The sequence below is a fragment of the Austrofundulus limnaeus genome, unplaced genomic scaffold, assembly GCF_001266775.1.
Source record: "Austrofundulus limnaeus strain Quisiro unplaced genomic scaffold, Austrofundulus_limnaeus-1.0 Scaffold57, whole genome shotgun sequence".
In the NCBI taxonomy this organism is placed as follows: domain Eukaryota; kingdom Metazoa; phylum Chordata; class Actinopteri; order Cyprinodontiformes; family Rivulidae; genus Austrofundulus; species Austrofundulus limnaeus.
Genome location: NW_013952459.1, coordinates 2,121,978 through 2,146,594, shown reverse-complemented (window position 1 = coordinate 2,146,594; position 24,617 = coordinate 2,121,978). Strand labels below are relative to the sequence as shown.

The window sequence follows — 24,617 nt, the reverse complement described above, 5'->3', positions numbered from 1 at the left end:
CAGAACAAAGTACTCAATGCGAATATTTCATTGATTAAGATCGGGAGTTAGCGTGCGTTGTTTAAGTGTTCCCTTTATTTCTTTGAGCATTGTATATACTGTATACTGTATATATCTGCACTCCACATATGTTTGGTCACATAAACCAGTAAATTGGTCTGCGAATGTATTTCAGCAGCAGTGTAACATAAAAATGAAGAAGGCCCATGTGCCTGACTTATATAAATCATGTTTTAAAGATATGTTCATTCTCAGGAGAATTTCTCCTTGCATTACTTTCTGCTCACATGTGGTGTGATTTGAGAGCAATTTTACTTCAGATCTTCTTACATTGCAAATATTTTTGGCTGAAAATTTAAAATCCACAGCAGAACTTATATAAAGGACCAGCCAATGTTAAGGTTTGTCTTTTTATGCCTCGCTTTTGTTTCTTTCTTCACCTTATTTTGCTCTTTTTTTGATGTCTTCACCTTTTCTCATTTTATTACAGTTATCTTTTCTGTCCTTTTCTCTCTGCCTGCATCACCTCTTTTGTTCCCTTTAACGTCTGACCTCTACCTGCTGCTCTTATACACAAGCACAGACAAATTCTTGACTGGATGATGTTAATTATTGTGGTGTAGTGTTCAATTAAATTCCCTTGGCTTTCTTCAAAAATTAATGATTTCCCCCAAGATGAAATGTGGGGGTTTGGCTTTATTTTAGTTCACCTTTAACTATTCATAACAGGGTTATGTAATGGCAATGCATCAGCACAGAAGGTAGGGCAGATAAGTGCCTCGCAGGCTGAGCCCTAAGAAGGTAATACGGAGCATGAAATCCTCTCCTTCTCACTTTTAATTATGCACATTCCTTAGTGTGAAAAATGACGTCCGCTCCGCTGTGCATGTAATGGAGCTGGGATAAGTTGACTTTTTATGTCAAAAACACTTCCTGATTAATCCAGAAAGCAAGCAGATAAAATCTTGCTCGACTGAAGTGGATGTTCCACTTTTTAAATGTCACCTTTTACTTTATGCATCATCTGGATTTGGTTTCTCTTCGATTCCTTTGGTCGCGGCTGGAAAAGTCGAACAGGCGTCTGTGCAGTGTAACTGACACTGTTTGAAATGGCTATTTAGAAAAGCTCTTTATATATTAGCACATGATGTGATTAGATAACGCCTGATGAATAGCTTACATGACTCGCTTCAGGTCTAAAGCAGATATATGGTCAGGACAGCAGAGCAGGTCAGTGTGAGTGCTCACGTGTGTGTGTGTGTGTGTGTGTGTGTGTGTGTGTGTGTGTGTGTGTGTGTGGGTGTGTGTATGTGNGTGTGTGTGTGTGTGTGTGTGTGTGTGGGTGTGTGTATGTGTGTGTGTGTGCCTCATTAGGTGTGAAAGACATGGCCCTTACCATCCTGCTCCTTTCCAGGTTTTCAAATTGAGGCTTCAATTTGCAGCACAGCAAGTTCTAAAAATAGCAAGTTGGGGAAGAAAGAGGGGAAGAGGTGGAAAGGCATAAAGAGGGAGTGAGTGAGTGGAGGACGCTGGCGGCTTTGGTCTTCAGAGAGTTGGTTGCATTTGATCTTTTCCATCACCCCCCCCCCCCCACGCTTTTAATCCATCCCGTTTTTACAACTCCTCCTTTCACACTCACAACTCTGTCTCTCCCCCGATTCCATCTGTCCCCCCACTCAGTCACCAAATCTCATTTTACCCCCCTCCTCCTCCTCTCCTCCCTCCGCCCACCTTTTCCCGCTCACTGTCTTTCGCACACGGGTTGGCATACACGTTATCACCGAGCTGGAGCAGAAGCTGGGACTGCAGCAACAACACACACACACGAGAAACAGGACAAAGAGGAGAAAAGCAGCGCTGACACATCCTGAAACAAAACAAAACAAACAAACAAAAAAAACATTCAAGAAAACAGATTGGACCAGTCTCACTTGTGTTGCACTTGTTCTGCTGTCGACAGTTTTGGTGGATGAATGGTGCCTTTCTTTGTCGCATACTTGGACACACAACAGTAACAACACACTCATATACTCTCGTCAAACAAGCAGGACCAGTGAGAGTCCAGATGCCGGTGTCTAAGGTAAAATTACCAAATATTTTTGTGTCACTGAAGTGATGGTCAGTTGAAAAGCTCTTTCTGAGACTTGTGGAGACTTGTGTTTTCTGTGCTGTGGAGTAGATTCATTTCAATTTTGGTCACTAATGTTTGTGGGTTGTGATTATCGCCACTGTGTTGAGGTTGTAAAAACCCAGTTTTATTTGCTGCAGTCCCAGGAGAAACCAGGACAGTAGTTGTTTTTGTGAGATGGTGGAGATTTCTCTTCCTTGTTTATTTGATTTTTGAAGACAAATAGCCCGACTCTACGTCCCTTTTTGACTGATTGAGGTCCCTGTCGTTTCCGAGGCAGAAAGATTTAACTTGTTTATGTTTTTTTGAACTGCTTTATTCATAAAATTTGACTCAAACCAGTTTGGTAAAACTGCAGTTTTACATTGATTATTTATTTTTGCATTGACTACCATTGAACACTCCTATCAGATAGTTATTCTCATAAGATCTTTGCTTCGCAAAGAATTTTGTCAGCAGTGGTTGTTGACCAGAATAAGTGGGACAAAACACCAAAAGAACATGTTCTACTTTTCAGTGACGACTGCTTTGACACAATCATGTAAAAAAAAATGTTCTCCTAAGAGAATGAATGAGAATTCATTGTGAAGTTCAGTTATCTACCTCAATACAATATGTACAAGGAATACTGAATTATAGATTATAAGCCTTTTTAAGAACCTTCCCTGGATGACAGTCTTCCTTTTTTTCCTCCTGATTCTCTGTGTGCTTTCTTTCCCCATTAAAAACAAAAAGAGAGTAAAAAGATAAAGAACTGAAAGTTTTACATGAGAGTGTCTTTGTGAAGAAACACACTTTTTAAAATTTAGAAAAGCTTAAAAAACATTTTATTTGTGATTATACACACAATATATCTCCTGCCATGTTGTTGGTAAAGGCTTAGTTGTAAGATTTTTTTTTCCGATTTACTGAATTCATTTAATGTAACAAAAATAGTCAGATGCAGAATTTGTTTGAATTAAGTTAGTGTACTAAACAAATGAAATTGGATGAAATACTCTTGATTAATTTCAAAATAATGTTTTTAGTATCTGAAGTATAAATATAATTTTTAGCCACAAAACATTTAAAAGTTGACTGTGATGTCATCTAAAAAGGAAATGAATGTGATGTCATTTAAGATGTTTTGGCTACAGATTACAGCATCATCATGTCACTTCCTTCTTTTTGAAAAAGCCACCACCTTTTAGGGAAAAAAACAGATGTTCTAAAATTGTTGACTCTATTGAAAACGGTAGTGATGTCATGAGTTCCTGTGTTGTGTTAAAAAAAACCCACTTTTGATTGTTTGAGAGACGGTGGTGGTAGGGATTTGTATCCCCAGGATGACTGCATACACAATTTAAATGATAAACAGAGGAAGCTGTTTTGTTCTATTTTTATGTACTTGCATATCGATTTATAAATAAAATGCAGTTACTAATGTTGCTACTTGCTAGCCCATCTTGAAGGATGCTAGTAAGCATGTCGTAATGATGTCATTAATTTACTGGAATTTTACTGAAAACCAATAAAGCAAAAATAAATAAGCTTATTAAAATAGAACAAGGAAGTGTCAGAAGTACAACCCCCAGGGTTTCATTAATTTGTCAGGATGTGACACATCATGCCTCTGAGTGATGTTTACATCATCTTTGATGGCGGAAGAACTTTATATATATATATTGACTGATTGGCATTGACATATTACATAATGGTTGGCTTGATAGGCCATAATACAGTATATTTGGGTACTTAATTGCTTGGAGTCAATACTGTAGTCTTATTTAATGTTGTTTTATCAGCGAACACCTCAGAAGAGGCAATTACCTTCAGTCAAAGTGATGTAGTTTTTTTTACTTAAAAGGCAGAAACAGTTCGGGAGGGCTAAGTACCCAGAACCATAGCTCTGATTTTTGAATGCGGTGTGACAGACAAATAAATAAATAAATAAATAAATAAATAAATAAATAAATAAATAAATAAATAAATAAATAGCATTAATTGGATAATGCATACAGTCAGCAGCTTGAAAATACTCAAAACCCAACTAAAATGGGAAAAATCTGTCGTGCAGTCGACAGATTGTGCAAGACGCTGGTGTTACCTTTTAGTCGAACTAAATTTAAAAAAAAAAGTCCTTCAAAAAGTTCATTACAGATAATTTTATATTGTCTCATACAGTATACCACGTGCTTCACATTGACTTATGTCATCTAATTTAAACTAAAAACAATTAGGAACAAATATAAAGGTACCTAGAAACCAGATTTCTGATTAATCTAGAAAGCCTGTAATTCCTTTAGTGTTTTGTTAAATCACAAGAAGATTCCCCATTTCTTCACTCATAGAAACAATTTAGAACAATTTATTTTGATTGAGTGATGTTTGGAGCAAAATTTCTCGACACTAAAGAAAGTGCCAATGTTTCTGCATGTACTTTGGGTTTAATGTCATGTGATGCTACATCATAACATTTTAGACCAATGTGTACATATCACAAAGTGCTGCCACTTAAGGTTAGTCTCTGAAATATATGGAGGAATCTGAGGTAAAGACTTTTCTCGCCTGCATTGATGTTGTTGGCTCTTTAGTTTTGCTCTAACACTGAGATGACAAAATTAAGAGGAAAATACTTGATTTGGGTAAATAATTAAATCTTTCAGATTCCATGATGATGAAACTGTTGGTGATGCTGTAGTACAAACATATACATTTGTATAAATACCTATAAACAGTAGTGTTAAAAGTGATTTGTTAGGATTTGCAGTGTACAACAAGCAAATATATTTGTTTAGTAATGAGAGAATTGTAAGAACATAATTTCCATTTTCACCTATAAAAGTTTCACATAAGTGAAATCTATCTTTTTAGTAAGGAAATCTAAATCTGTTAACAAACACATTGTTTGAACTGACATTCAACCTTATTTTAGATTAGCTGCTTGTGGTGAGCTCACTGCACAGAAATAGAAAATGTCCTTTTAAGAGAGGAAGTTTTTACTACGTACATGACATGATTCCAGTTTCATTCCACTCTAACTCAACTGTGCGAGACACAAAGATATGTGTTTCTTACTGCCTGCGTATGGGTGTGTTTACAGCATTTATGTGTCCATTGTGTTCTCTCTGCATCCTATGGGACCATGCTGTAGTGCCTTAATGTCTTTGCAAAGAAACGGAGGGGCGGGGGTGTTGTGAAGGCACAAATGGAGGCAATCTGTGTGCACATATGTCCGGCAATATTTGCAGAAGCACGTGCTATCACAGAGGGCATTACAGAGCTGTTAGTATTTTCTGTGGACATTCATGCCACATGCTTCTCTCTTCTCTTATTGCTCGTTAGCTTCTACTCATTAGCTCAGTCTCCTCCCATCTCTCTCTCTCTCTCTCCTCTCGTTTCCTTCTTACTTGTTTGTGCAGCTTGGGAGTCTACCTACTTTGTCTCTTGGGTATTCTTTCTCTCTCTCTCTCTCTCTCTCTCTCTCTCATCTCTTTCTGAAGATCTGCACAGTTCAGTTGGCCTAGCCCACACTGACAGACTCACACACACCGGCTCAGCTGGCCAGCCACAAACACTCACACCAGTTTGACAGCGGAAGTAGGCCACTTTAATAGGGATGTGTGGACTGCCTCTCTCTCTCTTTACTGGATTATAACTCTTACAACTTCTTCCTCTTCTTGCCAGGTAGGGTTTTATTATGACTCTTTAATTCTTATCTGTTTGCGGCATTGTTTTTTTTATTTTCTGAGTAATCAGTAGGGCGATTTTATGCAAATGTTTTTTTTACGGAGGAGGAAGAATATTTTAAAGAGTTCATACAGTTATTTTGAGTTTCTGTGATTTTTGTGAAGCTGGAGGCAAGGAGCGGTTTGATTATAGACAGAGGAAAGATAGAAGACCACGAGATGAGAGGAAAAGATAGGAAAAAGCAATAATAGCTCATTTATCACTGGGCATCTTTATGACAGGCTCATACGAAGAGTGTGTTATTGTTGTGGCTTAAAAGATTTAACTTCACTGTTTTTGGTTTGTTTAGGAATAATAAATGATCCTATAATGACTTTGCTTTTAATGACATCCCGTGTTATTCCAACCTGTCCTCAGACAGCTTTAACACCGTCCTTTTAATATCCCCTCCCTTTATATTAAAACAAAAATACTTGTCAGTGTTGTTGGCCATAAGATATTAATTTAATTCTTTCGTTGCAGTGATTCTTGGTTTGGCTGAGGGCCACTGGCACGACTTAGTCACAAAGCCGAGAGAGTTGTAGTGTGAAAACGTGAAGTCTGGGGGGAAAAAGAGAAGGACAGCCATTAAAAGCACATGCTCTAAACCATGTTAGAGCCAAGCTGAAAGTGATACAAACAGGAGAGAAGGCAAACTGACGGACCACAGGGAAAAAACAACAGGAAGCACGCTGAGAAAATTGCTTTTTGCTTTTCCTCATTAGCTGAATTGTGGGGTAATTCTCCTCTAACGGGGGGAAAAAAACGAGTCAGGCAGAATTAGATACAGGGTGTGCAGTGTGCCTGTTGATAACCAGCATTATGATCAATAAGTTAAGTCAATGTTTTTATGTGTTCCAGTATAGTTTCAATACATCTAGAGGATTTAAGCAACATTTGATGTTACAAAAAACATTGTTTTTTCTTGTTCATGAGCAGTTGTAAACATTACCAACCATCTACTCTATGATGTGCACACATAAACAATAATAAAAAGTGTGATTATTATATATCAGCTGTTCTAACAGCTTGAACAAATGAGGTGATTGTTAGAACTCTAGAAACAATGGCACATATTTTATGCCTTACTGTTTGTCACTCCAGCACCTTAGTACCTCCAATAATAGGTAGAAACAAAAAATAGACAAATGTAAGTTCTTACACACTATATTAAAACACTTCCCTTCAACACACTAGCATTACTGCAGAGAACATAAACTACATTCATTTCCAGGAGATGTATCCCAACGTCAGCCAAGCCTGCTCTTTAACCTCGTCCTTGTATTTAAATGTAACAGCTTATGGTTCTTGTCGCCACATGGAAGTGAAAGGTCCTCACAATGTGACTGTTTAAACTGATTTATGCTCCTACAAGTGTATACACACACACGCACACACACACACACACACACACACACACACACGCACACACACACAGACAGGCACACATACACACATCTTTTCCGCTGTTTCTGTGAGGGCCCTTTCCAGTCCTCCTCACTGGTCACACTGTCTTCAGCTGTCTGGCGTCATGGGGCAAGTTACGTCAATGACATTTTCTCTCTGAACCTTCAGCTTCTTTCAGTAATGGCTTTGCAAACCAACCCCGTCTTTTCCTCCCTCTCTGGTTGTCAAGAACAGTGCCTGGTCTTTTTACTTCTTACAAAGATCTGCAGGCTTTGCAGTGTGCTTCTCAATGCAGAGAACAGAGATGGGTTTCTCCCCAGTCTTATCTAAAAGTGTGTAGTAGCTGCATTAGCTCACAGGATGAAACCTATTGGTTTTCCATAACAGGATGCTTAATTGTAATGAGAAAGTAGACGCTTAGTGCATTCGAGCCGCTAATACAAATCAATATGATGTAGATCTGAATCCAAGTGTTAACATAAGTCATGTCTGAAGAATTTATGGCGAGTAAGGGTACGGTTATGATAAAATGTAGGTATGTCCTCTTCCTGTATTTAAGGTTTTGTGTCTCAAAAGCAATAAAGAATCAATCTTTATTGGATCTTAAAGGTAAAGGATACCTTAGTTGAACAGCAACTGTAATTGTTTAGTGAAATGAAATGCTGAAGTAGTGGGAAAAATGCCTTTAGTTCTTGCTGTTGGTTTTGGACAAACTGGTTCAGAGTATCTCACAATAGTTGAGTCACCACTGTTATTCTGTGTTCTACAATTAGATACAAGTCCATCTGTCCAAAAGATGAAGCTTGGACGAAACTGGGTCCTGCTACAAAATATTAGTAGTTGTCATTAAACTATAAAACGTAGAAGTAACAAGAAGTGAGCCAAAAGTTTTACACAATGATGAGATGATTACTCCCAGTTATTCCTGTAAATAAGGGTTCTATTAGCTGTTTCTGTAATTTTGGACTTTGCTTTTCTAACATAACCTAAACTTGATATAATATCCATCCATCTATACCCGCTTCTTCTTTTCAGGGTCACTGGTGTCCATATCCAGCAGTCACAGTGTGAGGGGCGGGGTACACCCTGGACAGGTCGCAAGTCCATCACTGGGACACACATAGAGACAAACAACCATTCACTCTCTCACTACTAGGGACAATTTAAAGTTACCATTTAACCTAACAGTCATGTTTTTGGTGTGTGGAAGGAAGCCGCAGTGCCCATAGAAAACACATGCACAGAGAGAACATGCAAACTCTACCCAGAAAGGTCCCCAGACCGGGATTTAAACAATTAAAATTTAAGGCTAGAAGACAACATCTGACATTGTCTGGACTTGATTCCTCAGATGTTGTTGACATACTCTGTACAGCAAAGTTAGCATGTGCATAGATTTTATTTAAAGGCTGTTAAATGAAGAAGAAATCCTGAAGACAGTATAAAGTTTGGTTGCATTCTCCGTTCAAAACAAGAAAAGAAAAATGTAGGTAGATCTTCATCCTTTAGTTGATGATTTGAATGAAAAATGATACTTATTCATAACAAATATATAATTATATATCTCCACAAAACACAAACACACCGGACCACTGTTTTTCTGCTCTTTCTTACTCTTAATTACTGACATAAATAATATTACTGCAGAAGTGTGTTACTGGAGCCCCTGCAGAGTTATTTGAAACAGTAAAATATAATACAAACTTAAAATGTTGATGTGATTGGCCACTGTTGGGTGAAAAATCTTCAAGGTTAACTTGTTTTTATAAACTCTTGTTTCACAAAGACTGAAAATGAAATATTTTCCCCAAGGTCAGACAGTGTTTCAATCCAGTTTTCTTCTGATTGATTTTAGTGAGCTGTACTTCTACGTTTCAGTGCTCACCTCTTGGATGTAGAACACCTTTTACGCTCGCTTCCTCCCCCCTGCACCCCATTTCATGCTCTGGTTTCTGCTTCCCTTTGGGTCTGATCATGTTTCCCGATAACTATTTCTTCTCACTGGTCGCTCAGTGAAATCGAGGCCAAAAGAGGCTGGTGCATTGCGGTGCATATAATAAAGCCATTTAGACATTGATCATCTATATGGTCAGGCTATTTAAAAAGGTTTTGGTAATACACAAAGCGATAATGGCCCCTAAATATTGGGTCCAAGATGGTTCTTGATGTCATTTCAGCTTTAATATATATTTAGCTAGTGCAGACATGAACGCCTGAAGGCCCACAAGCATAAAGGCTAGTAATCAGAATCTAACATCTGGATTATCATCATACAGGATGCTGTAACAGGCACATGCAAACCTCCATGTTAGACACATGTGATTGGTGGAATGTGACAAATAAGTTGAGTATTTGAGTTTATGTAACAACCAGTGACGTAGATTGGAACATATGATTTCACTTAAGGCAAACAAACAACTTGCGTATGTATGACTATATTTAGTGGAAAATTGTGTTCACAAACAAGCTAACTATCACTCTTGAGGGAGATAACAGCAGCATCACATCCCCAAGGAGTTGCTAATGACAATTTTCCACTGAAAGAATCTTCCAAGTACTCCACACTGATTTTTCCACTTTAATATTTTCTTGCTATAAGCTCATGGGACATTAAAAGGGTGTTTTTTTTCCTGAACAGGTTTTTGCCTGCAGTCTGTCAACCCCCATCCTCATCTCTTACTCTTTACATTTAATTTATTTTTCTTTATATTATCATCTTTTTACAATCATTTTCAAGTATTCTCTTTATAGATATTTTAAATTCCAGTGTTCTGAAGTCACAGTAAAACATTTTTAGGAATTGCACGTAAAACAAGTAAATAAAACCATGCAGTGATTAACCCGTCACATTTAGCATTATTTATAGGTCACTATATGTAAAGGCTTGTTGATTTTGTTTAAATAATGTTACTCCCTTGTGTTGAGAACAGCTCCAGATTGGGAAACAGCCAGGTAATATTAGGTTTTACCCACAGAATTGACAGTTGCAGTAGTAGCTCACTTGCAATGGGGTTACATCACGTTGGAAACACCTGAATTGAAGCATTAAAGATGACTACATTTTAAAAAAGATGGCATTAAAATAAGTTGTTTTTTAGAAAATAGCCCAAGAAAGAATGTAAATTTATAAAGAAAGAGTCACACAGCAGGAAGCTAAAAATAAGTGACAGTTTCTTTGCATGATTTACTTTGTGAAAAGAAAAAAAATGAAAGCATGATATATCTACTTTAACAAGTTTATAACTGTTCTCTTCCTGCTATGGAGTTAAGCTTTTTATAGGCAGGTAACAAAAATAAACAGTGGTGGGTTGATTTTAGATAAGGAGCATACCCTAACATGTAATTTGTCTTTTAAATAACTTCTTTAACTGCGAAGAAAGAGAAAAGAGAAAGCGTTACACGAACTTTTCCAACATTGCATCAGGGTGTTTCCCAGTTTCTTTAAAGACACCAAATAGATCAAACTAAAATGCGTTTATAGTGCTGCAAAATCGTGCTATATTTGCATTTGATGACTCAGCGAGGATTGAGTGCCTCCGTTTAAAAATACAGAAGGTGCATCACTGATTGAGCGTGACTCACACGCAAATTAAAAAACAAAACAAAACAAAAAAACAGTTGAACACTCATTCCACATCCCCACTAATTATTTATATTTTTAAGCTTAAGTGTTGCATTTTGGCAGATCTTCTAAATGTCGGAGCTCAGTGGAGACATCGAACTGAAGCAAATCAGATTAACTTTGTTCTACTAATTTATCACCATTGTTGTTTGTGTGTTTACCCTCTGGGCTAGGTAAACAGGATGTGTCCTCTAAAATGATCTAACCTTACACATCTTTTGAGGAAATCAATGAGACTGGTCAGTGAGTAAAGGAAGGTATTGAACAGCGTAAACGTGAGTCGCAAGTTATTACTTGTGCATCACTTAGTCACCCAGCTGAGTGGAGATAATGACAGGAAGTGGAAAAGAGGAAAATATATTATGCCTTCTTGTATGTAAGTGTGCAGTATTTTTCTCAGCACTTCTAATTATGATATTTTATTGATATGTATTGCAGGAATGAATTCAGCAAACGTAATATTGGCTACATTAGACTGTCACCTGCAAATATTAGACTTAGGTGAATAAAGCCCTGTTTTATATAACACCCTGCTTTAAAAAGACGCAGGAAATGAAAAAGAAGAAAGGAGGTAGAGATGAAAGATGGCACCTTGTAATTGAGAAGCAGAAGGGTTTTGGGGGGGGGGGAGCTGCATGGACAGAGTTCAGATAGGTACACCTTTAGCTTTTGGAGACCGCGCATCACAGCTGCTCCCCTGGGATGGGTCTCTTGTTGCCACGGTAACAACGAGACACATGAGGTCACATGGTTATCCCCGGGCGACAAAATGCAGGAAATAATGTCAAGGCTATTTTTTTCTTCATGGCCTGTTTAGCTTTAAAGATAACTGTTTTGGAATTTCCTTTGAGCAACAAGAGGGGAGGCAGATCTGCATATAAACTATAGTTGTCATCACTTTTTTTTTCAACCTTCAAATATTTTTCCCAAAGTTTATCTTTGGTCGTTTTATGTGGACTTTTTTCCTCACCTATTTTTAATTGTGATTTTTCTTTTATTTTAGACCCAGATCCATTTTGATCCAGGAAAACAGTAAAGATGTGAATTATTTTTCAACAAATAAAAGGGTTCAAATCTGCCAATGCACAGACACTTAGATAATACTAAGACCACTGGGTTGATTCCAAAAGATAATGTGTTGTAGATGTACATATAAGGAATACATTTTAGAAGTTTTGTTCAGTTGTTCATGAGATATTTTGATAATAGACAGACACATAAACCAGGGCTATATGCTATGAAAAACTGACACTGTGAATTTTTTGTATTTATTGCAATATGAAAAAAAATAAGATGGAATTTCAACAGATGACTTGAATAACACTTTAATGGAGACATATTGTGCAAAATCCACCTTTTTGACCTTTAAATACAGTTTGTTGTGTACTTGGAGTCTCTAGGAGTGCAGAACATTTGAATTTAGTTTCTCATAGATATCTTTACATTCTGTTTGGGTCGTATTTTTCAATCCTTTTCAGTTTTCACCTATTTTCTGTGACATTTTCTGAACTACTACCAGTATGGTGGTCTTCATTCTCCTCTGGCTCTGGGTTCACTCTCTGGCTCCAACATGTAAGGCTGGATAGATGGAAGTCTTCCCTTGTTGATATTTCTTAATTAATAGTCATAAATCCTTTTATCAAACTAGAATGGACTGCTCTGGAAGCTGGAGGTGGGCGGGGTGTGATACAGACCTCCGCTCACAAGATGAAAATCTCCTTATGGTTCCCCTCACTCGCTTTAAGACCCGTGGTGACCGTGCCTTCTCCTCTGTGGCCCCCAGGCTCTGGAATGAACTCCCATTTAATCTGTGCTTCCTTGATAACATTGTCTCTTTCAAGACACTCCTAAAAACTCACTTTTGCACTCAAGTGTTTAGCTAACCATTTCACCATTACTACCAGCCTACCTCCATTGTGAATGCTCGCCAATCTGTCTTTTCTTTACTATTGAACTTACGCCATATTTTTCTCTCCCGCATTCATTGTGTTTTTGTGTATTATTGTATATTTTGACCTGCATTGACCTTGTGTTTGATTTACAATTTTAGAAATTAATTTCTTGATTTGATGTTTCAGTTTTTCGTTGCTTATATGTAATTATGTTTTTCTGTTTCATTTTATTCTTTCTACCATTTTTTAACTGTTAATGATTGTACAGCACCTTGTGAATATATTTCTGTGAAAGGCGCTTTATAAATAAAACTTTACTTACACGTCTTTTGGATTTAAAGAGACAGCCTCAAAATGAGTTTATCTGAGACACACCTCAGAAAACAGGCTGTCAAAAGCAGCCTGTCAAAATAAAAGCCTAAACGTGGTCATTTAGTATAATGACTTATAGTTTAGTGATTTAGTTCCTAGATAACACATTGATTTAATTTACCTCCTACACTGCAGGATCTGCAATGTGACATTATGATGATCTTGCATCGCTAACATAAACACATCAAAGTCCAAAACTGGCATCATTAGAAATAAATTGATGGACAAATAAATAAATAAATACACTTAAAATACACCATGTCTCTTAAATGATTATATTTAATTGTTTTTTTTATATTTTTTCCCACAAGATTTATTCCCACGTGTTGCTTCTCTGTCTCCTGTTTTTATTTTACCTTATGCATTTCTGCTTCATTATGCAAATAAGGTTGGGGGGCCCTTTATGGGACAGCTCCTTTCATATTGATCAACAGACAGGATGGAGCAGAATCCATGTGCAGACCTCTTGTGCATGCTTGTGATGCCTTAGTTCAGCTTAAAGTTTAGTTAAAAACAAAGGCACGGGTAAGTTTTTCTCCTTGCCTTTGTTTTAAACTAAACTTTAAACTTTAACAATTTAAGAGAGATAAATGCATCTAAAAGGAAAAACAAAAAATATATATTTTTAAAAAACAGTAAAATGTAAATTCTGTGCTAAAATATATAATTTATTGGAACTAAGCTGGAAAAATAATTAGGAAAGCAAATTAAATTATAAAACATTAGGTAAAGTTCTGCTTTTTAATTTAAGTGGTGTATTTTACGTGTATTTATTTATTGGTCCATTTATATATATCTGCTTTTATTTCTAATTATGTCACTTTCCATCCTCCATATAAACACACACGAGCTATAAAAATTATGTATCAAAAATCTAAATTATAGCCAAAAAGCTAATTTAAATAGGAATGTAGTTTTTTTTATTTGCATCATTGAAGTTTTACTGATTTCTGATATGCACTTATATTTATAATTTAGTCCCAAATGTCTCCTTTGCTCTCTTTTCCCTTTCTCTCTGCCATCCAACTCATCTCATTTCTGTGTCGTCGCCATTCACTGACTTCCCTCCTCCCTTCTGCTTGTCTTATCCACTTTGTCACCATCATCTATTCAGTCTCTCAGCCTGCGTCTCCCTCTCTCTGCCTCTTCAGAGTTGGTTTTGTTTTCTTGCTTAATTGAGGTAGTAGGAAGGAAAATACTACTCCGTGAATCATTGGTGACTTTGAAATGCACCTGAGAACACATACAGTATATTGTATATGCATTAGCATAATAGCATCCCTCACACACCATATAGATCATTTTGAACATTTGCTTGTTTGTATTCAATTGTAGTTTTTAAGCATACCTGCTGAGTTCATGGTGGTAAACATGAACAAGGTGAATTTTGTTTTAGAACATGTTCAAGTTTGTTAATTTGACGTTTGTTTATATCCTTGAATAGAAAATGAGAACATGATGTTTGAGTACAGCTTGTATGACGCTGCTCCAGTTTGTTTGTGTTTGCTTGTTTGTGTACTCTGCAGGGAATGTGAGCGGGAACACGTGTATGTGACAGGACAGGTGACTCCATTGTGTCTTAAACCATAACTTCAACAGAGAGGGGCTTGTGTTAGCAGAGCTGGGGAAGAAATAGAAGGTGCTCAGGGCTAAATCCCACATGATGGCAAGATAAGAACGTCTCATGATATTTTCAGATGTTTCGCTTGCTAAATCAACCTATTGAAACTCTGACAACCCTCTAAAAAACATAATCTAAGTAACGACTTTCCTAATGCGAATCATTTGGAGCAAAATCAGAAGGGAAAAGAGAGGAGTGGAAATGGATACAAGCAGATGATTTTCCTTTCACCTAATTCCATTATTGTTTTTATGAAAGTGCATTTCCACCCTGAACAAGACTGAGAAGCCTTAAAGTCATGTTTGTAACACTACTTTGAACTAATAAAATAGAACTGCAGGAAGGTTAAGGAAGAACTAAAAGTATGAGAGGAGAGGTCTGGATCTCCTTGAGGCTGTTTGTTTATCCACAAGCTCAGTGACCGCTTGGATTATAGAAACTGACGAGACCTGAACAAAGGAGGAGATGGTCTGTCATGTCCGACTAAAAGCCCAGCGTTGTTCCTGAGGCATCGCATTCCATCTTGTTTGGATCATTTAGAGTTTCGAAAGAACCAGACCAAAGCATGAACTTTTCTTCACCCCAGTCCTGCTTGGTGCCAAAATAGTACCAGAACCAGATGATGAGTGAAAGTAAAACAGAGAGGATGAAGGTCCCACACAGGACTCAAAGGATCTATTCAAGGTCAAACTATATCAGGAGATGAACTGGATTCCTTATAAATACTTGTTAAAGGGAATTTTATTTCTTATGGTGATGGAATTTTCACACTAAGTTATAAAAGTCATTTAGTACTACATGTGATGCTTCTGCAACAATAATCACTTTATACCAATGAAATTTCCACCCATTTCAAAACTTTTGTTTGCTCAACTTCTGTTTTTTTTTTTGTTTTTTTGCATCAGTTAAATTTTTAGGGTCGTTTTTACTGCTAAAAACAACAAAAATAACATTGATAAAAAAGATTAAAAGTTTATTTTGAGGTGAAATGAATCATAGAAACTGGTGACTTGTTCTTTAATGGGCCTGAAAATTAAAATGTACCACTGACATGCAGAAACACTCCTGCAATGTATAAAATGTAGCAATTTTTTCAATCAGTCAGTCATGCTCTTGTATTTAAAATACCCACAGTGGCCAAAGTAATAAATCACTTTGAACACAATGAGCAAGCCTTGGGAGCAGGAAAAACAAAAACTGCATTAGAAAAATTTAGGCTCGGTGTGCAAAGAAAATGATATTCTTATCTCTTCGACACACATTGATATTATGAAAAGAACCCATTTCTTGAAAGATAAACCTAAAGAAATATATAAAGCTGAGGTCTGAGTCTGCCTGCCTGTTTCAGTTTTTGCTGCAAATGACTTATGCTACTTAAACCTATTTATGCTCAGGGTGATGATCTGATAAAGAACCACGCCATCTAAAAGAAGCAAAACATAATTATTAGGTCCTCGACCCAGATTCTCTAATCCTTTTTACTCCATCTATGAGGGTCACATATAGAAAAAGAAAAACAGAATCTCAGTACTTGATAATTCAAAGCTTTAGCCTAGATAATAGTAGTTTTATTATTATTCCTACTACGTCTTTTGGTGAGAATTTCTTCAGAAGGATCAAATATTTTGTTTGTCTTATCCTGCAGGTCTGTTAATCCAGCATCAAAATCAACATCAGCACCTAATTTAACACACAACATGACACTAAGATTATTTCTCCACAAATTTATTCCAGAGCATCTTTCACAAATATTAAATACATTAGTCCTGCTTTAGATTTAGGTCTTACACTAAGTAATACAGGCAGGATAAGCAGATTTCTATTTTTGACATACATGTTGCAACACACTGTTTATATGAGATAAAGTTAAGGACAGAGGATATTAGTTTAAAGGTTTGTTCCTTGTTGATCCAAAGTTAAAGTCAAGTGGCTTTTTGCTGAGGTCAAAAGTTTAAAGAGGAGTACTACCATGGCAGTGGCATGTGGGGAAAACTAATTTGAGCTCCAAAAGTATGCAAATAGCTTTTAAAATATCACCATTGCTGCCTGGGAGGAGGCAGCATTATTTGCAGTTAAAGCAGGGCGTCTTGTGACCGCAGCTCATCATCATGGGTTAACTTGCATAATGAGGCCTTTCAGAGTTTTACATACTTGCCTGAGGTCTTTTTGAGGTTCAAATATACCTCACACTTTACAATCAGATTGGGCCGATGAGACCAAAGTAAAGATGTTTTGCAGTAATGCACAGCACCTGTATTGTTTGTTGTCATAGAAATATGTGGTGGAAATTAAAAAAAAAGGTCCACAAGGAGGCTCTGACCTGCAAAGCTGATCTGGCAACTGCTATCAAAGAGAGTTGGCACCAAATTGATGAAGAATACTGTTTGTCACTCATCAAGTTCATGCCTCAGAGACTGCAAGCCATTATAAAAGCCAAAGGTGGTGCAACTAAATACTAGTGATGTATTTTGAATGGTCTTTTGTTTATCTGTTTTTCATGATTCCGTACTTTTTTCCTCAGATTTGAGTGATTCCATATTTTTTCCCTGTGCTTGGCCAATAAAAGTAACATTCACTGACTTCCACAATGTTTTCTCTTCATTTCTTTGAGTGTTCCTGAAAGCCAACAAGTTGCACTTTGGAATGACCTTATTATTGTGTCATGTTTTTGATCTGAGTTTGTTTTACAGAATGAAATGTCTGAATGAGTGCTCATCCAAGACTGGTGATTCCATACGTTTTGCCAGGGGTTGTATATACTGTTAAACAAACACTATTATGTCATCTTAAAGCAAGATTTCATGCTAAGGAAATGCTGGGTCAAGGGAAAACACAAAGATAAACACAAGTGATATCTAAGAATGATTGTTGTTAGCAAGTCTTGTTCTGACTTTAATCATTCTATCCACTGATAAACAGCATGTCATGAAAACTTAGGTCATTAAAGTATGTCTTGAATTACTGGCTTAAACCTAAAGTATTAGTTCCATCACAGTTGTATTCACCTGCTTTTATTAAGACATGTGGGACTTCTTATGGTGATGCTCTAACTCAGGGATGGGTGACTAAAATGATGGAAGGGGTCACAATAGTTTATCGGCAATACCAACGGGCCACATAGTACTGCACACTTACACAAATGTAATAAAACTGGAATTTTCAAAAAGTATATTATATATATAATTATATATATTAAACCAACATACAATGCAGTAACTTAACATATCATGCTCAAATGCATGTGTAACTGTTGTATTCTTCTTTAATAAATATGAATACAAGACAGTTGAAGTAAAGAAAAAAATCAACACTTACTTAAGATGATGTTATTTAACTTAATGCTTCAGAATTAACATCCCCATCAAAATCATTTCTAGTGCTTCTGGTTTCTGGATGTTCTGATGTAAACTATTTTTACCAAGGCACCACAGCCACGTACTGTAAGTGTGCTGAAAAGCTCGCAGAGAGCCAAAATATAATGGTTTCTAACTCAACAAAGTAAAGTAATATCAACTATGCAAAGCTATATAAACAAGATTAAGGTTTTTGAACTTTCCAAAATACACAAATGCTTGAAATTCTTAGTTAATCCACACTGTATTAAAACCATGAAACTATTATTTGCTCATTACAGATCTTTGAACCCCTACCTCTGATGAAAAAAAAAACAAACAAGAAAAACAGCAGCAATTGTAAGATAAACTTTTAAAAAATGCCCCGTATATTTTGTGTTTCCTAAATTACCCTAACTAACAGGTTTGAATTGTTGCAACTTTTGTCTGATTTAAACAAAAATTCTGAAGATTTGATTTGTTGCTTGCCCACTCAAAATGAATTTGTAATGATCTTCCCACACACAGCTCCATGAGGTTGACTCTGTGAGCTGGAGGAGGTTAAAGGGACATCTCAAATCAGCAGAGTTTGAGAAGGAGGTAATGCAGATAGAGTGTCCGCCGCAGATGAAAACACTGGGTTTTGGGCTGCGAACATTCTACATTCTTGTGTTACTGGAAAGTGAGTGTGAAGAAGTGAGGTGCTAAATATATATGTACAGTATATGTATGTATGTATGTATTTATACAGTATATTTGTGTGGTCATTTGAGTTTGGGAGAACGTATAGCAATTTGCAGAGAAACTCACCAGGGAGGAGATAAGAGAGTGGATGGAGAAGTGGCTGGCTTCTGCAGTGAATTTCTTTTTTAAAAATCAATTTCTGTAAAAGTTCTGGCTTGTTTCCTCATCCCACAGTCCCTCAAGTCTCATTATTAGTTTAGTTTGACTGAGTCACTGCAGCAAACTCTATGGAGCACAATAGTTCTGGGCAGAACAGTAGAAATGAATGGGGTGAAGCCAACTGGGTACAATACTACTGGGTTTTCTCTAACATCCATTTCACCTAAAAATAGCATGGTATGAAGATGGGGTGTTATGGAAGTCATTTTATAACACGTTTAAAGTTCTGAGAAAAATAAGGTCATGTTGATTTTATTCTAAAACTAAAGTCACGGTTGCATTTGTGATCTTTGTCCCCTTCAGGCAGAACTTTGCGGTTGTAATAGGCTTCTTAATACCACTGCTCTTCTGATCCTGACCAGACTTGCATCATTTAAACTGGCGTTGTGACCAGGGTCGGCTTGCTGCATAGGCAGTATAAGCAAATGCTAAGGATGCCATCCATTTAGGGGGTGCCACAAATGGGGGATGAAAAAAAAATCACCGTTGATTTAGTCTGTAGAATAATCACTGTTACATTTATGAAGGTATTTTGTTTGATGGGTTCCTCAGATGTTTTGTTACTACATGAGGTGTTATATGGTGCGGAGGATGTTTTATGGTGAAAGTATCACATGATGCAGTAAAGGCTAACTACTGGTGTTCATTGTGTAAACAAAAAACTAAATAAGGATAATGAAAGTTTCAGTTATGATCTCAAAAAGTTCAGGCTAAAGTCTGGTTTTCAGTGTTCTACCTTCAGAAAATACTTATTTTATTTTAGTAAAACGTTCTTCAAATGGCTGGAAAATGCATAGTTTTGAGTAGATCTTTTACAAAAACTTTTCAGGGGATTTTTCTGGGACCCCCTTAGAACTGCTTCACTCCACAGCTGTTCGTTAGCATGAACAGGTGTTCCTCGTTGTCAACAGATGTTGGCCAGTATGAGGTAGACTTCTGGTATTCTGTTTCAAATTAATTATATCGTTAACTATTTGAATTGGACAACCTGGTTTCTAAAGATAAAAATTAATGAATATCAAAGACAAAACTATTTAATTTGATATGTTAATGGGTGTACATTGGCACTGAGATTTAGATAATTGCACAGGTGGGCGCCACCTAATATCTTGCCTATGGCAGCAAATTGGCTAGGGCCGGCCCTGATTTTAACCTTCTCAAGAGACATTAATGTATACTCTCAATACCCCAGTCACGGTTCATGATGGGCATATTTCAGAGCCTAGTACAATCATTCAGAATAGACTGGTTGCAATAAACAATAAGTGTTCAACCTGTTGCAGTTCATACAGCCAGTTTATTAAAGGTCCAAACAGATTTGACCATCTAGTCTCTCCTCCTGTCTTTCTAATTTGTCTTTTCTAGATGTTGGAGCCTAAGGTGGATGCCTCTTCCTGTGAGCTGGGTGGAGTGGAAAGCGGTCGAGAGAATGCAGGCCTCCACATGCCCACCAACAGCACAGAGGGCGAGGACAGCAGCCTCTATCCCTCCAGCCCGTCGGAGCCTCCAACACTAAGTCCTCAGCCCTCAGAGCCGCTCACACCCTTGGATGAAGTCTACACTCCACTTGGAGGGCTTCTGGGCTCCTCTGAGCGACATAAGGTGCCCCCCACACCCCCTCCCTCCACAGAAGGGGAGGATTCAAAGAGTATAGAGGGGCAGGAGATGGACATCTGGAAAGAGAGCAAAGATGAAGAAGATAAGAAAGACGACGAAGACGAGCGGAGCAGCAAAAAGAGCGCAAGAAGTGAGGAGGGAGATGAAGACCGGAATGAAGAAGAGGTCAACTTAAACTTAGTGGTGTCAAACACAGACGAGGACAATGTCTCAGAGCCTCCTGACACGAACGCCCCCCCTTCCTCCTCCTCCTCCTCGTTTGTCATCCCTGAGCTGCGCCTTGATCGCTCCTTTAGCGCCGATGCCCTCTCCTCACCCAACACAGATGAGGAGGAGTACGATGAGGACGAAGAGGAGGAATCTGAAGAAGAAGAGGAGGAGGAGGAGGATGACGATAGCGACGATGCATACTTGCAGCGAAGTGACAGCAAGCGCCGTAGCATGGTGGAAGGCGCCACATGCGAGAAACATGGAGGCGGGAGGCTCAGCGTGCAGAACTCTCTCCGCCGGCGTACGCACAGCGAGGGCAGCCTGCTGCAGGACCCCCGCACGCCCTGTTTCACCTCCGACAACGCCATCAACTGCCTGGAGTCTGGTGGTGCGCACCACAAGGGGGGCTGGACACTTCCATCACCCAAAACTCTGAAAAAAGAGCTGATGAAGAATGGAGGCTCCATGCATCAGCTGTGTATGCTTTTCTCTGGGAGGAAGGTAGGAACTCTACGTTATTCACATTTACTGACACTGACAAAGAGAAACAAGAAACAAAAAATAAACAGTGATGATATTTAGTTTATAATATTTCAAAAAACATTTCAATATTTTATTTTTCTATCATTCGTTTCCTATTTGAAGATCTTTATAACTGTTGCATCGTGATTGCCCAAACACTTTACCCACTTCTTGTAGCCATTCTCTGGTTTGTATAAAACGGGTGACATCAAGTGGTTAAACTGAGAAAGTACACAAGGTTCTTTTAAAACAATAGAACCCAAAATAATGAGAAGGTAAGTCAGTTTACCAGGCACATATTTTGCAGAGGATGTTTTAATACAAAACAAGATTATGTATCTAAATTCTAATAAATAAGTGACAAAACTTGCATTTATTTTTGACTGCAGGAGGTTTGTAAACTATAATTTTCATTTCAATATATTTCATTAATAGAAACAAAACAATGTGTATAAAGTAAAATTAAAATTAAAAAAAAATCATTCCGTAAATAAAATGGGTGCAGAGTGAAGAAAAAATCTTATTGTTTCTGCTCTTTATTTTCATAAAACCTAAAACAATGTTTGTGAATATTATGCAAAATTTTAATAAAAATTTTATTTTGCGAAAAAACACTCTACATTTTTTTTGCTATTATATGAACATTAAATGTAAAATAAATATAATTTTCTCATGAAATATTGGGAAAATATTACATGTTAGATTCTTACATACTCATTTTTTACCATGTTCTAATATTGACTCTGTGATGATTTACACAAAAACATTTTTTAAAGGAAGTGTTACTAGTAATACTTAACAGTACTTTATATAGTTTATTTAAAAGCTATGAAAAAACAAGAATTATAGCATTATATAAGAATTTTCTTAGTCACTAATGTTGTTCATTTGTAAACAACTGCAATGACAGCAGAATAAAATGGGTATAAAATTATAGATGAACTTTTCTAACAGTGTTTTACCCATTTTGAATGCATACACAACCAGTTTAACATAAGGCTGAAAAATATGCCCTGGTTCCATATAATAGCAAAATAGAAATAAGACATTTCCTCTAAAGGTGAATGCAGTCTTAAAGGTGTGCCTTTTGATGACTGTTTAAAAAGTTGATTCTGCATTTTTGTGTCTGTAGTAGTTGCTGTGAATGTCCAGCAGAGGGTAGCATGTATCATCATTGGGAGTCTGCTTCTCTTTGGCAAATACTGGGAAATGAAATAAAACCTCCTTTATGTTCTGCACATTTTAATGCATCATGGTGTAAATGTGTGACACATTTACTGGAATGCAAACGAACGATCAGCTCTAAGGTGGTTGCCTCCACCTGCACCTCTGCAGACAGACAAGAAGAAACAAGCCAGAGGAGACAAACCAAAATAGGATGGGATTAAAAGAGAAAGACCGTCCTTTTAGAACTCTGCTGGGTTCTAGCAGACTTAATGACAGCCGAGAGACAGAGGTAATCAAGTGGGCGCTTTATCATCATCGAAAATCAGAAGTGCAGCTCCTCTTTATCTGCCTCTCCTTCCACAAGTCTGTCAGCACAGTCGACAGCCTTAAATGGCAGTGTGTGTGCACTGTGCAGCACAGGAATGCAGCAGACAGAGCTGGAGCCTGTTTGTCTTGGCAGATTCGAGGGTAATTTTACTACCTATTGGCGTCATGAACACGTTTCCTTTGAGGCGTTTGTTTCCATTATTTAAAACAATCTGCAACCCCCACCCCCACCCCCACCCCCCATCTCCCAAATTTGTAAATCTTGCAACAGCTCAAAACACAGAGAAGTCTGTTTGTGTGTTCTCCCTGAAAAACTGAACTTTTATGAGGCCACCATTACACTGATTTATGCTCCAACATGCACATAGAATATATTTTCTTCTAATGCTATCAAAGGTTTACAACCCACTGCTTTGGGGTAATGTGCTGTTTCAGCAGAGTAGAATCTGAAAATAATTAGTTGCTTTATTTTTACATCAGTAGAACTTAACTCATTGATGGGAATCTGTTTTAAAAGAGGTTTACCAACTTTGCTTTTTAATAATGTTAGGCACTTAATGAGAAACAGCTGCAGTCTTAATGCAGATTCTTGTAGGATTGTTAGTTTTTTTAAAGATTTGAACAAACACCACATTTTTGATAAATATTTTATCATATTAAAATTATAACAGCTTGACATAAAGTCATAAAAGCAAATATTCTGCGCACAAAAGTGAAATGTTTATGCACAGTATAATAAATTAAAAAGGCATTTGGACTGCTTTGGAATGAGGTCCCAGATTTCCACTGGGCTCAATTTTAAGATGCACATTTCAATCACTTCCAGCTGTCTCTTTTTTAACCTTTTGAAAAACATTATGAAAGCTGAACTTTAGTTTCTGTTTGCATTTATGCTACCTTCATTAATATAAAACACAGTTGTTATTTGGTTTATTTAATTACATTTGATTATACATTTAAATCTTTTGCATAAAAACCAGCATTATAAGGTGTTTGTGTTTTGTGCCACTTCACTGTCTGAACCTTCCTGTGTCACCTCTTATTAATCCTGCTGCCAGCCACTGTTTACTTGGCCTTTATTCTGCTCTAACTCCAGTCCTGTCATTCTTTCCACTCTGCACATTTTCCTTTCACTCACGTTTTTTTTTTCCTTCACAGGCTCATCTTCAGTATAAGGAAAACCAGAGACAGAGAGCAGCTTTAAAAAAGTGATTGTTAAACTAAGAGACTCTTCTTGGCTAATCCTCAAAGTTATTATTGACCCAAATTAATGGAACATTGTCACAAAAATTTCCAAAGTCAAACATGCGAATTTTGTGGTGTTTGTCAAAATCAATAGATGATCTGATAAACCTAATATTAGACTTGGTGCACACTTTATTATTGTGTAAGTAAGAAACTTTATTCAGGAATACAAAATCTTTCTGGCCCATAGTTTCACAGCAATATACACACAAAATATATACCTTATACTCTATCAACAACAATTTCGTGTATTATAACGTAAATATACATTTTATCACAATCCAGCAAATCAGGTTGAAAAAAGAGAACCTTCACTAAAAATCAAATTATTTGACTTCAAAATAAGAGTATAATACAGAAAATATCATTATAATTGATTCCTTGTTGCTCTTTCCACAGGAAAATCAAATATTATTATTAGATTCAACTTTTTGGACTGAAAGTTGACCATCTGTCATGTGAAGAATGCACAAAATCTAGTGACAAAACGAGAAAGCACAAAACTGTTTAACTTTCAAGTGTTACCTTTGGGGCTGAATAAAAT

The 24,617-nt window shown here is 37.0% G+C and overlaps 1 protein-coding gene across 1 annotated transcript in view; it reads left to right on the top strand.

Moving 5' to 3' along the window:
* Positions 1–24,617, top strand: part of rgs3a (regulator of G protein signaling 3a) — a gene marked incomplete at its 3' end in the record, with an annotated part of 147,087 nt that overhangs the window by 102,179 nt on the left and 20,291 nt on the right. The window contains 1 exon segment of the mRNA XM_014009397.1: positions 20,351–21,313. Within this exon segment, the coding sequence (XP_013864851.1) occupies positions 20,351–21,313 (963 nt within the window).